Source organism: Triturus cristatus, chromosome 4_1 (assembly GCF_964204655.1).
Source record: "Triturus cristatus chromosome 4_1, aTriCri1.1, whole genome shotgun sequence".
Taxonomy (NCBI): domain Eukaryota; kingdom Metazoa; phylum Chordata; class Amphibia; order Caudata; family Salamandridae; genus Triturus; species Triturus cristatus.
In genome coordinates, this window is record NC_140585.1 from 44,208,920 (window position 1) to 44,225,040 (window position 16,121).

The 16,121-nt window shown below is 46.7% G+C and overlaps 1 protein-coding gene across 1 annotated transcript in view; it reads left to right on the top strand.

The window, feature by feature from the left end:
* Positions 1-4,427: 4,427 nt before the first annotated feature.
* LOC146839429 (cobalamin binding intrinsic factor-like) overlaps positions 4,428-16,121 on the top strand; it is a 64,261-nt gene continuing 52,567 nt past the window's right edge. Inside the window, exon 1 of the mRNA XM_085651477.1 lies at positions 4,428-4,604. Within this exon, the coding sequence (XP_085507603.1) occupies positions 4,520-4,604 (85 nt within the window). The 5' untranslated portion in view covers positions 4,428-4,519. The remainder of the gene's footprint in view (positions 4,605-16,121) is intronic.

Genomic DNA, 16,121 nt, shown 5'->3' on the forward strand with positions numbered 1-16,121 from the left:
TCTCCAGAATCGCCTTGTCCTTGACGTCATCCTGGCCGATAGGGGCGGAGCTTGCAGGGTCATCGGATCCAGCTGCTGCATATTCATACCAGAAAATTCACCATCTGTATATAAAGCTATAACACGCCTTCATAAGATTGTGAGCCAGATACACGAGAATCCAGGCACTTGGACGTGGTCCGGGTGGTTTTGGAGTGTGATATCAGCCTGGGGATGGAGAGTTCTATCCTTCCTAGGTATTGGCCTTCTTATGCTCTTCAGTTGTTGTTTATGCCTGCAATGTGGACCAGCGATTTGTGGTCTGTGTGCCACATCGTGCATTCCACATCAAGATTTTCATTCAAGATCCCGGAAGAAGAAAGAAGAACAAATGATGCTATATGAACAGATCAATGGATTGATGAAGATTGATATCTCGTGAAGGGCAAGAAGGGGACAAGGAGGGAATGTGGAAATATGGATTTTTATGGTCAGTTATGTCCCCTATCTTGGACCCCAACGGTTCTATGTGCATGTCACAAGTACATGTATGCTCCCTTCAGTTCCAGTTGCCAAACGCAAACATATGTGCGTCCACTGTCAACATGTTCTCTGTCAGATCCGCCATCAATGGGCTGGATATTCGATTCCTAAGTATGAAAGGCCACCGACTTTATATGGCTAAGTTACTCCATTTTTACAGTTCAGGCAAGTAGGCCCGATTCTGTCCTCAAAGCCTTCCCTGCTCTCTGTCTCTGACAGCTTCAGTTTGAGCTCGCATCTGTATCCATGAACTTTGTCCTACTCCCTGTGCAGCTAACGGTGCCTGCCTCGGCCAGTTTTTGACTTTCTGCCAAGACGCTGTATTTCACCTTCGAATTATCTACTTTGCTCTTCAGCCGATGCATTCCTGTCCAGTGATTTAGGTAAACATTTCCTTTAGCTCATAGGCAAAGGACTCGGCCTTTCCGTCCTCCTGCAAGTAATTCATAGCCCTGTTGCCATGGAAAGTTTTCTGCCCCTCGCATCTCATATAGACACTTAGACGCTTGTACACGCACACAGTCAGTATAGAATAGATTCTGTCCGAGAGTCTCTTCTTGTGGATAACATAGTTCTCTAAACATAGGATGTTAGATATGATTTGGGATTAGGTTGACTTGACCCCCCAGACTTCTTGTCTCCACACGTAGAGCTAAATGTCAAGTCCTCGTCACCCCCTAGTTGCACGTCAATCACACGTCATGCTGCTGCGCGCGCATCTATGTTAAGTATTATCTTATAGATCCACCTATGCATGATAATCAGAGCCAATCATGTTTCTTTCTGCTCCTTATTACGCCTAGTTTCAATTACGTAACGCTATGTCATTTCTCTTATCAATTGTTACGCCTTTTGCATTGGTTTCATTGTAATGTATGACCTATAAAAGTTACTTCTTGTCAATAAAGTATTGTACTTCACTTCCTGAACCCTCGTGGTGACGGAACCTGAAGGCCGCCACTCGAGTCGGCCATTTTGGAATAAAGCCCATTCAGAAAATCTCTTATACCACGGATTCTGCCTCTTGTTATTCTGAGCTATTTTACTTTACTTTAGATTCCGTATGAAATTCAGTCAAGGTAAAAAAGAATATTTACCACAATCTCAGGAGCATCTCGCGCGTCAAGTCGTCGGCGAGCCATCGCCGCCAGCACCGAGCCAGGCCTATCGGTTTCGCCATACGCTCTGGCGGTAGCGTATTTACCCATGTGCTTGACCTCACTATCTGCGGCCTCATGGAATTCGGCCAATGTGGACTTAAGGAGTTCTCTCAGTTCAGGGTCATCTGAAAGAAGCACGCGTGACTATATATCTGAAAGCTGACCCTCCAGCAGTGTAAGGCGATCACGGATAGCGCGAGGCCCTCCCGCATGTTTACTAATAGCAATACCCTGAATGAAAACCTTAAATGTTTCCCACACCATCATAAAGGAGTCGACCGAACCCACATTTGTATTGAAGAAGGAGGAGACAGCCTCACGCACAGCAGCAGTGCACAGCAGCAGTGCGCAGCAGCAGTGCACAGCAGTAATGCCCCACAGCAGTGCACAGCAGCAGTGCACAGCAGCAGTGCCCCGCAGCAGTGCACAGCAGCAGTATGCAGCAGCAGTGCGCAGTAGCAGTGCTTTTCTGAGAGCTAAGGCTTCATCCCACCCTCAGCAGTGTGCACTGTCCTGGTCACACACCTCTATGGTTTGATGCTAGAGAGTGGGACCATGTCCTGAAGTCCAGGTGAATACAATGTCATCACCTGGAAGAGTCAGTCAATACTCAGTGGGCATTCTTGGGAAGCCAGGGCTACTGGACAATTGCAGAAATTAAACATGAATTGCAATCACATTGCTGAAACATCTTCAAAAATACTTTTTCTGGTGCTCCATAGAACCCCTTGCCCAAGGGTGTAATAATCAATAAAGTAATTGGGTTAATTATGAACCTGTAGCTTCACGCTCTCTTTTGTTGATATTTGTGTAATGTGTAACCAATGTTAACTCGCCTCAATATTAACTCAAGGTAGGTACCATGTCCAAAATCCATAGCTGTGGCCAACTAGAGCTTGGCACACCTTCACAGGTTTCCTCCACACTGGAGGGCTGTGGGTGGAGCAGCACCAGCTGAACAAAGCCATGGACCGTCCAAGAAGGGCAGTGGTGGGCAACTGGGTGCGGCTACTAAGACTTCCTGATACTTCAGGGAAAGGACAACAGACTACACACAGATGCAGGAGTGATGTGCCAGACATCTGAAATAGTGGTAGCTCATTGATTGAATCCCCATGGGAAGAGTAAGGGAGGTTACACCTCAAGTATATCCTCCAACAACTATTCAACACAAGACAGAGACGTGAGGGTGTTTAGATTCAACTATATCCTAAAAGGGTTTTCAACTTCTCCAGGCTGTGGGTCATCAAAAGATTTTAGAGTGGTCATCTCACCTTCAACTTATCGAGGCATACTTCATCGTTTGACAACCTCTCACACTGGGGTACGAGCAATGCCACCCCGGCGGACATAACCAAGGGAAGCTTATCTAACCCTGGGAGTTCTTATAGATCTATGCTCAGGACAGTACACGAGGTCCTGCTTTTTATGGGCAAGAGTATATGTAAAATTTACCTAGAAGTATACTCAAACTATTCTTTATTCAGCGGGTACCTGTGATATGTTTAAAAACACTGAAAACAAATCGGTCATATGGTGAAATACAATGAATCACCTAACCTAAGATCTATGTGTTGCCAACAGGTTTCGACCTCTATATAAGCCTAAAAGGTCTGGGGTCTTCTTCAGGATAATCAATTATAAGGCAATGGTGTGCATTTAGAGCATTCAAATAGGTGAAAATTACCACCCTAGCAGTCCCTCTGTTAATTCAGCAAAAACCCCAGTTATATTAAACTGTGGGCTCCGTAGCTAAGTGTGGGGGGCACCTCCTCCATAGTCACACATTCATCAGAAGGTAAGCACAGGAGAATCACCTATCGGCAGGGCCGGACTGGCCAAAGCGGGCACCGGGCACTTCCCCGGTGGGCTGCCAGGGTGGGGGCCGGCTTTGGGCCCCTGGACGGCCGTTTCTGTTACAGGGCCGTTTTTGCAGCATAGCGGCAATATCTTCCCCTGTAACAAAATTGGCCAAAACCGGCCCTGGCAAAGAGCTCAGCTGCACCCCCAAACCTGCGGGGGGCCGGACGAGCTCTTTGCCAAGGCCTGTTTTGGTTCCCAGTCTGGCCCTGCCTATCGGGCCCTCGTCCACTCCCATTGGGCTGACTGATGTGGAATCAAACGGGCGAAAGCAGGTAGCCAGAAGTGCTAGTGAAAAGGTAGGATGGCACAGCTGTACCCACAGTGCAAGGTCTTTCATCCCTACATCCTCCTACCTCATCTGTCCTTGACAGCTCACTTCCTGAAGTACTGAAATAACCAACACCAACACCGATTCACTGTCCTCTGTGACCTCCCACACCCAAACCAGTCAGCAGATCACCCTTCCTTATGCTGTAACTTTCCAGCTTCAGCCCCTGCCCCCAGGTGGCCTTCTCAGCTCAAAGAGAGGTGGCGTAAGCTCCGAGAGGAGCAATAACAGTCATTAATAAATGTGTCGTTTTTTAACGGTGTGGGCATTTGCCCACGTGGGTACTTGAATGAGACCTCCAAATCCTAGGTGGGCAAACACATGATCAGGTGATAACATATTACTGCTATAGCTCACCCAGATCCTATTTTAAATTAACTCTGTGCCCAAGTGCTGGGCCTTTAAACCGTGGTGCACCTGATGACATTGAGTTCTTATTCAAAGAAGGTTTCCAGTCGTCTCCTTCCTCCTGAGTTGCTGTTCCCTTCCATATCTGTGCCCTTGTCGGTGTTTGCTCTACCGCTGGCCCACGGCACGGGCAGATAAGGAGAGAGGTGGAGAGAGAGCTTGGCCTGCGGCCGGCACAGACCTCAGCTGAGGAGGGGAGAACCCTAGGAGACGCTGCTCAAGCGGAGGCCCCCTGGAGATGACCATGTCCCCGGTCCGCCCGCTGTTGGTGGTCGCCCTCCTTGCCCAGCCCTGGTGTGGAGTCCACGCTGCTGAACAGTGCGGTGAGTGGTCCTGAGTCTGTGGTCTGACCCCACAGAGTCCCAGGAGAGTAGACCCGGTGGAGGTTACGTAAAGATACCAGAGGTGCAATGTTCCTTGAATGCAGGCTTTGTCAGAAGCTTTTGTGGGTCCCGAGTAAAATAATGAAAGTGAGGCCCCCTGACTGAATTCTCACTCAAGCATATTCTGGGAAACATTTCACAACCATGTGCTTTTCGAAATAAATTAAAAACGCCTTTATATGAGAGCAGTGGGTTGCTTCTGAGAAAATTTAGAAAGCTTGCTAGCATCTTTTTCAACAACCTGTAATAGTTAAAAGTGTATTTACTGATTTAAAGGCCATTGTCCAGCATGGGCTTTCAGCATGCTGCACGTACACTGTTAGAAAGACAGTTTGGAAAATGTGCATTTGAAAGTCCACTGGGTCAATAACATTGAATAAACAGCATAGACAGGATGAGTAAGGCTGGTGGTGCGGTTCTTTTTCATCGGATCTTTTAAATATTTATGTAAGATCAGAGCTCAGAGCACAGTTAACAACGATCAATACTTAACATGGCTTAGAGATGACTTTACAGTGATATAAATGCTGCACACTGCCAAGGAATTTTGGGAAACAATTGTACAAATTACAGGTTTTCATCACATTTAACTTTGGTTAACAGGCATTGGCAAGGCCAATAAGCTTGCATTGGCAAGCTTGGGCAATCATTATTATTTTTTATTTTAATTGCAAGAACATGCCACAAAAATGAAAAAGAAAATATGCAGTCATCTACATATGGTCACCTTATGCTTGGAATGAAAAATGTAAATGTAAAAGTCTTTCAGTGCCGTGTAATGACATGTTTAAAGGGACTTTAAGTTGTGCCATGCACGAGGAGAAAAGAATACATCAATAATACCTAGCAGTCACATCAAAGGCAGCCACAATGCCTCAGTGTCACTTAGGACTTGTGTTGAATTACAGAAGGAGGTGCAAGGCAACGCAAGGGCTTCAGTGAGGTTTACTAAGCCACGCAAAGCCTCCTCGTGTGGCCCAGCGTGGCTTGGTAAATCTGGAGTAACGCAGAGCAGTACAAGTCGCTGCCTTGCTTTACTCTGCCCCAGGGATCCGCTCCATGGGTGGAGCGTGGCTTGTCCACGCATCCATCCACTCAAGGATTTTGTCGTATTCTTAGATGTTTTATAAGACTTTTGACCTCGGGAATGCATCAAAATGCTCCGCCTTCCCAGGTGGGGCGTGGCAAGAAGAAATATGTTTATTTCTCCTTGTTTATCCTCTGCAGCACACTTAGAAAGAGGAAAATGCTGCAAAGGGTTGTTTTTATCTTGAATGGTGTCCCTTCCTGCACAAAAACAATCCTGCCTGTAACGCAGGCACCCTGGCACCAGGGTGCTTCTGTTAGCGCTAGGCGGCACTCAGTGCGCCTGCACAGGAAGGAAGCAGGAATCTGCCATATCTTAGTAGATACAGCGCATTCCTGCCCTCCCTCTGTCACGCAACGCAGCAGGATGTCTAGCTGCTTTGCATGACTTGCTGGTAAATCCGCCTACTCATATATAACAAACTTTATGGAAACAGAAAATAAAACGCCATCAAACTGTCACCACCTCTTCTGGAGCTGTGTGGGAGGCAGGAGTTCCCATGCTAGTTCCACCACTCTTCACCCAGTAGGGACAGTAAGCAGAGAAATAGGTAATCTACAACCTGCCAACCCATAACAGGGGGAAAATGGGGGATGGAAGGAGAAGAGCAAACACACTGGAGAAGATGACGCGTCTCACGGGAGTTTCGAAGTTTTACGGCTCGAGCTTAGACTCTTTTCCATAGAAGCCTTAAATGGATCGCACACGCCACTGGTGAAGCAAGTCTGACTATAGCAATAAATTTAGATCAGTGATGTAATCAATGATGTCATCAGTGAGGTCATCAATGATTTAATTCAATATGTAATGAGTGATGTAATATGTGAGGTCATAGGCAGTGCATGGTGGGGGCGCAAGTTATTGTCAGCTCAGTGAACTGTAACTGGTGAATGTACGTTTTTTGTTTGTTTTTAAAACATTATTGTCCATATTACTGCAACACCTAACTATAACATCACTATGACCTTTGTTTTTTCAATGAATTTCTGAGGTTTTTCAATTAGTATTATTATCACACCTAACTATAATTTCACTTTAGCTTTTGTTTTGTTTTTAGTGAATTTCTACGTTTTTAAGCGTAAAGTAAGATCTTATTAGAATCTAAATATAATGTCACTTTAACTTTTGTTTTTTCTGTGAATTTCAGTTTATTTTAATCTTATTTACCCAACTCCTTCACTCAGTATAGCTTTAGGCTGTGCGTGGTATGGGGTGTCCAACTCCCCGCTAGCAGCTAACCCAATGCGAGAGGCTAGCCCTCTGCTATGCACAGCCTTCAGGTGAATACGGCCTGGGGTTGGTCTCAGGGTAGAGCATGTGGCCAGAACCTGTGCAGAACCTCCTCAGTGTGGGCAGGCAACCACACTGATATATGTATGTATATATATATATATATATTCCAAATGTACTTTGCCATGCAAAAGAGGACACCCACACAACGTATGATTCATCCTTATTTATTCGGGAGGCAGCAGCGGACTCAGAGAGCATCCCACAGCGTAGTAAAGCGCCTCTTGCCTACGCGTTTCGAGAGCTTGTCCCTTCTTCATGGCATGGCGTTGATGGGAAGACAAAGACGTGCACATGATTAAGCAGGTAATAAAGTTTTTCTTAGTCCCGCCTTAGTGGGCGTGTTGGTGCAAGGCACCCTGGTTCGTGTAGTCCTGGGCAATGATAACAGTCCTTAGTGGGTGCTGCTTTGCTTGATCCCTTTGTAGTATTTACCCAGTGGGTCGCTGGCGATCCTCATTTGCTTCCGCTGCTTCAGTGATGCCCCGGTCGAAAAGGCACGTTGTTCCGCAAATTGTGTCGACTTGCAACACTCGGACCTGCGAAGAGCAGCGGGGTTGTCCTCGTGACCCTGGCTGGCCACCACATATTCCAAATGTACTTTGCCATGCAAAAGAGGACACCCACACAACGTATGATTCATCCTTATTTATTCGGGAGGCAGCAGCGGACTCAGAGAGCATCCCACAGCGTAGTAAAGCGCCTCTTGCCTACGCGTTTCGAGAGCTTGTCCCTTCTTCATGGCATGGCGTTGATGGGAAGGCAAAGACGTGCACATGATTAAGCAGGTAATAAAGTTTTTCTCAGTCCCGCCTTAGTGGGCGTGTTGGTGCAAGGCACCCTGGTTCGTGTAGTCCTGGGCAATGATAACAGTCCTTAGTGGGTGCTGCTTTGCTTGATCCCTTTGTAGTATTTACCCAGTGGGTCGCTGGCGATCCTCATTTGCTTCCGCTGCTTCAGTGATGCCCCGGTCGAAAAGGCACGTTGTTCCGCAAATTGTGTCGACTTGCAACACTCGGACCTGCGAAGAGCAGCGGGGTTGTCCTCGTGACCCTGGCTGGCCACCACATATTCCAAATGTACTTTGCCATGCAAAAGAGGACACCCACACAACGTATGATTCATCCTTATTTATTCGGGAGGCAGCAGCGGACTCAGAGAGCATCCCACAGCGTAGTAAAGCGCCTCTTGCCTACGCGTTTCGAGAGCTTGTCCCTTCTTCATGGCATGGCGTTGATGGGAAGGCAAAGACGTGCACATGATTAAGCAGGTAATAAAGTTTTTCTTAGTCCCGCCTTAGTGGGCGTGTTGGTGCAAGGCACCCTGGTTCGTGTAGTCCTGGGCAATGATAACAGTCCTTAGTGGGTGCTGCTTTGCTTGATCCCTTTGTAGTATTTACCCAGTGGGTCGCTGGCGATCCTCATTTGCTTCCGCTGCTTCAGTGATGCCCCGGTCGAAAAGGCACGCTAAGGCGGGACTAAGAAAAACTTTATTACCTGCTTAATCATGTGCACGTCTTTGCCTTCCCATCAACGCCATGCCATGAAGAAGGGACAAGCTCTCGAAACGCGTAGGCAAGAGGCGCTTTACTACGCTGTGGGATGCTCTCTGAGTCCGCTGCTGCCTCCCGAATAAATAAGGATGAATCATACGTTGTGTGGGTGTCCTCTTTTGCATGGCAAAGTACATTTGGAATATGTGGTGGCCAGCCAGGGTCACGAGGACAACCCCGCTGCTCTTCGCAGGTCCGAGTGTTGCAAGTCGACACAATTTGCGGAACAACGTGCCTTTTCGACCGGGGCATCACTGAAGCAGCGGAAGCAAATGAGGATCGCCAGCGACCCACTGGGTAAATACTACAAAGGGATCAAGCAAAGCAGCACCCACTAAGGACTGTTATCATTGCCCAGGACTACACGAACCAGGGTGCCTTGCACCAACACGCCCACTAAGGCGGGACTAAGAAAAACTTTATTACCTGCTTAATCATGTGCACGTCTTTGCCTTCCCATCAACGCCATGCCATGAAGAAGGGACAAGCTCTCGAAACGCGTAGGCAAGAGGCGCTTTACTACGCTGTGGGATGCTCTCTGAGTCCGCTGCTGCCTCCCGAATAAATAAGGATGAATCATATGTTGTGTGGGTGTCCTCTTTTGCATGGCAAAGTACATTTGGAATATGTGGTGGCCAGCCAGGGTCACGAGGACAACCCCGCTGCTCTTCGCAGGTCCGAGTGTTGCAAGTCGACACAATTTGCGGAACAACGTGCCTTTTCGACCGGGGCATCACTGAAGCAGCGGAAGCAAATGAGGATCGCCAGCGACCCACTGGGTAAATACTACAAAGGGATCAAGCAAAGCAGCACCCACTAAGGACTGTTATCATTGCCCAGGACTACACGAACCAGGGTGCCTTGCACCAACACGCCCACTAAGGCGGGACTAAGAAAAACGTTATTACCTGCTTAATCATGTGCACGTCTTTGCCTTCCCATCAACGCCATGCCATGAAGAAGGGACAAGCTCTCGAAACGCGTAGGCAAGAGGCGCTTTACTACGCTGTGGGATGCTCTCTGAGTCCGCTGCTGCCTCCCGAATAAATAAGGATGAATCATACGTTGTGTGGGTGTCCTCTTTTGCATGGCAAAGTACATTTGGAATATGTGGTGGCCAGCCAGGGTCACGAGGACAACCCCGCTGCTCTTCGCAGGTCCGAGTGTTGCAAGTCGACACAATTTGCGGAACAACGTGCCTTTTCGACCGGGGCATCACTGAAGCAGCGGAAGCAAATGAGGATCGCCAGCGACCCACTGGGTAAATACTACAAAGGGATCAAGCAAAGCAGCACCCACTAAGGACTGTTATCATTGCCCAGGACTACACGAACCAGGGTGCCTTGCACCAACACGCCCACTAAGGCGGGACTAAGAAAAACTTTATTACCTGCTTAATCATGTGCACGTCTTTGCCTTCCCATCAACGCCATGCCATGAAGAAGGGACAAGCTCTCGAAACGCGTAGGCAAGAGGCGCTTTACTACGCTGTGGGATGCTCTCTGAGTCCGCTGCTGCCTCCCGAATAAATAAGGATGAATCATACGTTGTGTGGGTGTCCTCTTTTGCATGGCAAAGTACATTTGGAATATGTGGTGGCCAGCCAGGGTCACGAGGACAACCCCGCTGCTCTTCGCAGGTCCGAGTGTTGCAAGTCGACACAATTTGCGGAACAACGTGCCTTTTCGACCGGGGCATCACTGAAGCAGCGGAAGCAAATGAGGATCGCCAGCGACCCACTGGGTAAATACTACAAAGGGATCAAGCAAAGCAGCACCCACTAAGGACTGTTATCATTGCCCAGGACTACACGAACCAGGGTGCCTTGCACCAACACGCCCACTAAGGCGGGACTAAGAAAAACTTTATTACCTGCTTAATCATGTGCACGTCTTTGCCTTCCCATCAACGCCATGCCATGAAGAAGGGACAAGCTCTCGAAACGCGTAGGCAAGAGGCGCTTTACTACGCTGTGGGATGCTCTCTGAGTCCGCTGCTGCCTCCCGAATAAATAAGGATGAATCATACGTTGTGTGGGTGTCCTCTTTTGCATGGCAAAGTACATTTGGAATATGTGGTGGCCAGCCAGGGTCACGAGGACAACCCCGCTGCTCTTCGCAGGTCCGAGTGTTGCAAGTCGACACAATTTGCGGAACAACGTGCCTTTTCGACCGGGGCATCACTGAAGCAGCGGAAGCAAATGAGGATCGCCAGCGACCCACTGGGTAAATACTACAAAGGGATCAAGCAAAGCAGCACCCACTAAGGACTGTTATCATTGCCCAGGACTACACGAACCAGGGTGCCTTGCACCAACACGCCCACTAAGGCGGGACTAAGAAAAACTTTATTACCTGCTTAATCATGTGCACGTCTTTGCCTTCCCATCAACGCCATGCCATGAAGAAGGGACAAGCTCTCGAAACGCGTAGGCAAGAGGCGCTTTACTACGCTGTGGGATGCTCTCTGAGTCCGCTGCTGCCTCCCGAATAAATAAGGATGAATCATACGTTGTGTGGGTGTCCTCTTTTGCATGGCAAAGTACATTTGGAATATATATATATATATATATATATATATATATTCACTGAAAAAAACATAGGTTTCACACACGTTATAGTTAGGAATTAGCATTTAAAAAACCTTGCAAATTCAGTGAAAAAACCATAGGTTTCACACATGTTATAGTTAGCTGGACATTTTACTGATAAAAAACCAATGAAATTCCCCCGTTATAGTTAGTGCAGGCAACTATAACTCACGCGACCGCAATCCTCTGCTGATGCTAATACTGTATTTAGACACTTATTTGCCCATGTCTTCTTCCATTAAATTTTAGCTATACATATATTGCAAATATTTTTTTTTCATAAAGACACATATGTCATCAGCAGAGGATTGCGGTCGCGTGAGTTATAGTTGCCTGCACTAACTATAACGGGGGAATTTCATTGTTTTTTTATCAGTAAAATGTCCAGCTAACTATAACATGTGTGAAACCTATGGTTTTTTCACTGAATTTGCAAGGTTTTTTAAATGCTAATTCCTAACTATAACGTGTGTGAAACCTATGGTTTTTTCAGTGAATTTGTACGGTTTTTTAAATGCTAAGTTACTTTACGCCATTCGTGGCGTGCGCGCCCACTTAACGCAGTTCATTCCGTGCGCGCACGGTGCGCTTCGCGTAGCGCCCCACCTATTTTGAAAATCTCGCGAGGATTCGTCGACCGGCGCCAAAGTTATTCAAGATAGAATGTTGCGGATTTCCTATGGAAACAGGGTCCTAACTATAACTATCTACTGGCGACCGCCTGTAGATAATATATATATATATATATATATATAACAATATTCACTGAAAATACTATAGGTTTCAGGCACGTTAAAGTTAGGAATTAGCATTTAAAAAACCTTAGAAATTCACTGAAAAAACCATAGGTTTTAGGGAAAGTTATAGTTAGTTGCACATTACACTCGTACAAAACCAGAGAAATTCCCCCATTATAGTAAGTTCAGCTAACTATAACTCGCGCCCCTGCAATGCACTGCTGATGACGTCACATATTACATCACTCTTGACATGGTCAGTGACATCACTGATGACATCACTGATGACATCTCAAATGACATCACTGATGACATCATCCATGTGATAATTTGATGATTCTTCTCACACCCTAATATAACCTTTGATACACCCACAAAAACAAGCCCCGGGTGGTGGCGGGCCCCGGGGCTTGGGTGGCCTTGGAGCCCCCCCACCCATTTAAAAAACAAGCCCCTGGGGTGGCGGTCCCCAGGGCTGCGGGGGTCCCCCCGGGCCCCCGCAAATATATTTTCAACATGCCCCTGGGACTTGGCCCACCCGGGGGCTAATTATTAACAAAGCGCGGGAGCCCGCGCTTTGTTTTTTTTTATTTTCACGGCTGGATCCGCGGATCCTCCGTGCATCCCGCAATTTTTAAAAAAAAAAATACTTTTTTTGGCCCCGGGGGTCCTTGTGGGACCGCCTAAGCAGGCCTAGGAGGTCAGGGTGTTTCTACCCTGCCCCCTTTTCTTGTTTTGCGCCTTAGTTTTACTGACTTCTTGTGCCTCGGTTCTACCGAAGCACAAGATGGCTGCCAACACTTCCTGGTTTGAAGTGTTGACAGCCAATTAGAATGCAGCTCGTGATCGTGAGGGTGCGGGATCCTCCGTGCCTCTAAATATTGAAACCTTTCTTTTTGATTTTCTCAGCAACTACTGAACGGATTTACACCATGTTTGAAAAGGTCGCTTTCTGAGCCAAGCAGTACCTTTTTGCCAAATTTGGGGTAAATCCGTTCAGTAGTTTCGGCTGTATCCTTGCATAAAGTTTCCTGTGGGAAATGGTTTTTTCACTCTTATTTTTTGAATTTCTCAGCAACTACTGAACGGATTCACACCATTTAAAAAAAGGTCTCTTTCTGAACCAAGGGCTACCTTTTTGCTAAATTTGGTGTCATTCCGTTCAGCAGTTCGGGCAGTAGTCGTGTCTAAAGTTTCTTATGGGAAATAACATGGAGAAAACGCATTTTGGGACCCCCCTTTTTTCTCGGCCCCCGCTTGGCGAATCACCCCGAAACTTTCAGGATAGGAGCTGACTGGAGCGAGACCAACGTTTTGAAAACTTCGCGAAGATTCGTCAACCGGCGCCAAAGTTATTGGGAAAAGATCAAATGCTTTTTGAATAGAAACAAGGTCATAACTATAACTACCTACTGGCCAGTAGTTAAGATATATATATATATATATATATATATATATATATATATATATATATATATATATATATATATATATATATATATATATATATATATATATTACCTACTGGCGGTCGCCAGTAGGTAGTTATAGTTAGGACCCCTTTTCCATAGGAAATCCGCAACATTCTATTTTGAATAACGTTGGCGCCGGTCGACGAATCCTCGCGAATTTCTCAAAATAGGTGGGGCGCTACGCTCCGCTCCTACCCTGAAAGTCTCGGGGGGATTCGTCAAGCGGGGGCTGAGATAAAAGGGGGGTCCCAAAACGCGTTTCCCATGCATTTTTCCATAGGACCTTTAGACAAGGCTACAGCCCGAACGGCTGAACAGAATTACTAGAAATTTGGCAGAGAGGTAGTCCTCAGGTCAAGGAAGTGCCTTTTGTAGGTTTGGTGTAAATCTGTTCAGTAGATTCTGAGAAAATAGCCTTTAAATCAATATATATATCTGAGCCAGCTTACGTTACGCTTACCGTAAGCTTACCGTACGCGTACGGTGGCGTGCGCGAGCGCGATTCTGATTGGCTGTTACATCTAAGTAAACATTCGAATCGGTCGAAACCAGGAAGCGGCGGCCGCCATTTTCTCTCTCGCACTCTGAGGGGGGGGCTGTAAATAAAGGCAAAAAACATATAAAGGGGCTGTTTAGACAGCGCCCATGCACATAGCCATGTTAGTTGAGTCCTCAAAGGCCAAAAACGGTAAATTTTTATTTTTTGAAAATTTCGCCGATTACGCTTACCGTACGCGTACGGTGCGCTTACGCTAAAAATTTTAATAAATAAAAAAACACTCTCTGTGCATGGCATATTATTGTCATCACTTACAAATTAAATTTAACAGATTACCTATCACAAGGAAGCGCATAATATGTCCTCCATGTGCGCACGGTGCGTAACGTGGGCACGTGGTGCGCGTAGCGCACTGCGTGCCCACCTTGCGTGTATGGCACTAACTGCGTAAAGTGGGCGCGCGGTGCGCGAAGTGCACCGCGTGCTCACCGTGCGCGCACGGTGCGCGAAGCGCACCGTGCGCGCACGGAACGAACTGCGTTAAGTTGGCGTGCACGCCACGAATGGCGTAAAGTAACTTAGCATTTAAAAAACCGTACAAATTCACTGAAAAAACCATAGGTTTCACACACGTTATAGTTAGGAATTAGCATTTAAAAAACCTTGCAAATTCACTGAAAAAACCATAGGTTTCAGACATGTTATAGTTAGCGGAAATTTTACTGATAAAAAACCAATGAAATTCCCCCGTTATAGTTAGTGCAGGCAAGTATAACTCACGCGACCGCAATCTTCTCCTGATGACATATGTGTCTTTATGAAAAAAAACATATTTCTAATATATGTATAGCTAAAAATTTATGGAAGAAGACATGGGCAAATAAGTGTCTAAATACAGTATTAGCATCAGCAGAGGATTGCGGTCGCGTGAGTTATAGTTGCCTGCACTAACTATAACGGGGGAATTTCATTGGTTTTTTATCAGTAAAATTTCCGCTAACTATAACATGTCTGAAACCTATGGTTTTTTCAGTGAATTTGCAAGGTTTTTTAAATGCTAATTCCTAACTATAACGTGTGTGAAACCTATGGTTTTTTCAGTGAATATATATATATATATATATATATATATATATATATATATATATATATATATATATATATATATATATATATATATATATAAAGTCCAAATCCCCACTCCAAGCAGAAAGAAGAAGGGTCTGACACAGCCAGGACGCATAAAGAGGATTTATTCCAAGGTAGGTTACAACGCTGAATGTAACATTTGGCAGACGCGTTTCAGCGGTTCAGCTTTCATCAGTGCCTGTTACGATGTTTGGAGCCTCGCACCTGGTGGCCATTTGGATGTTCTCGTGGCCACTCCTACCATTTTGCTTGGGGCTCCTCCTTAGTTCTTAAAGGAATACTGCAAATCGCGGTGTAGATTCAGACAGGTGCATGCTGGTACTTGCAGTCCTTCTGTGGATCTTCCTTAAGTAAGTAGAGGATCCGCTCGCCCAGTGGCGTCCCAACGATGTGGCCTCCGGACTGCACCCAACCACAGCTGTCTGCGAAGTTGACAAACCTCACTGAAACCCCTTAACGCTCCCTGCAGTCAATGCTGCTCCTCTCTCCCCACGCAGTGTTGCTTTCACCCTGTGGTGCTTCAGCCTGCGCGAGGGGGCGCCGCGTTTTGCATACACAAAGTCCATTCAAATTGCTGGCTAACGCGGTGCAGCCAGATCGAGAGGGCGTGTCAGAAGGCCGGTGCCTGCAATACCGGCCAAACATGAAGTCCAAATCCCCACTCCAAGCAGAAAGAAGAAGGGTCTGACACAGCCAGGACGCATAAAGAGGATTTATTCCAAGGTAGGTTACAACGCTGAATGTAACATTTGGCAGACGCGTTTCAGCGGTTCAGCTTTCATCAGTGCCTGTTACGATGTTTGGAGCCTCGCACCTGGTGGCCATTTGGATGTTCTCGTGGCCACTCCTACCATTTTGCTTGGGGCTCCTCCTTAGTTCTTAAAGGAATACTGCAAATCGCGTTGTAGATTCAGACAGGTGCATGCTGGTACTTGCAGTCCTTCTGTGGATCTTCCTTAAGTAAGTAGAGGATCCGCTCGCCCAGTGGCGTCCCAACGATGTGGCCTCCGGACTGCACCCAACCACAGCTGTCTGCGAAGTTAACAAACCTCACTGAAACCCCTTAACGCTCCCTGCAGTC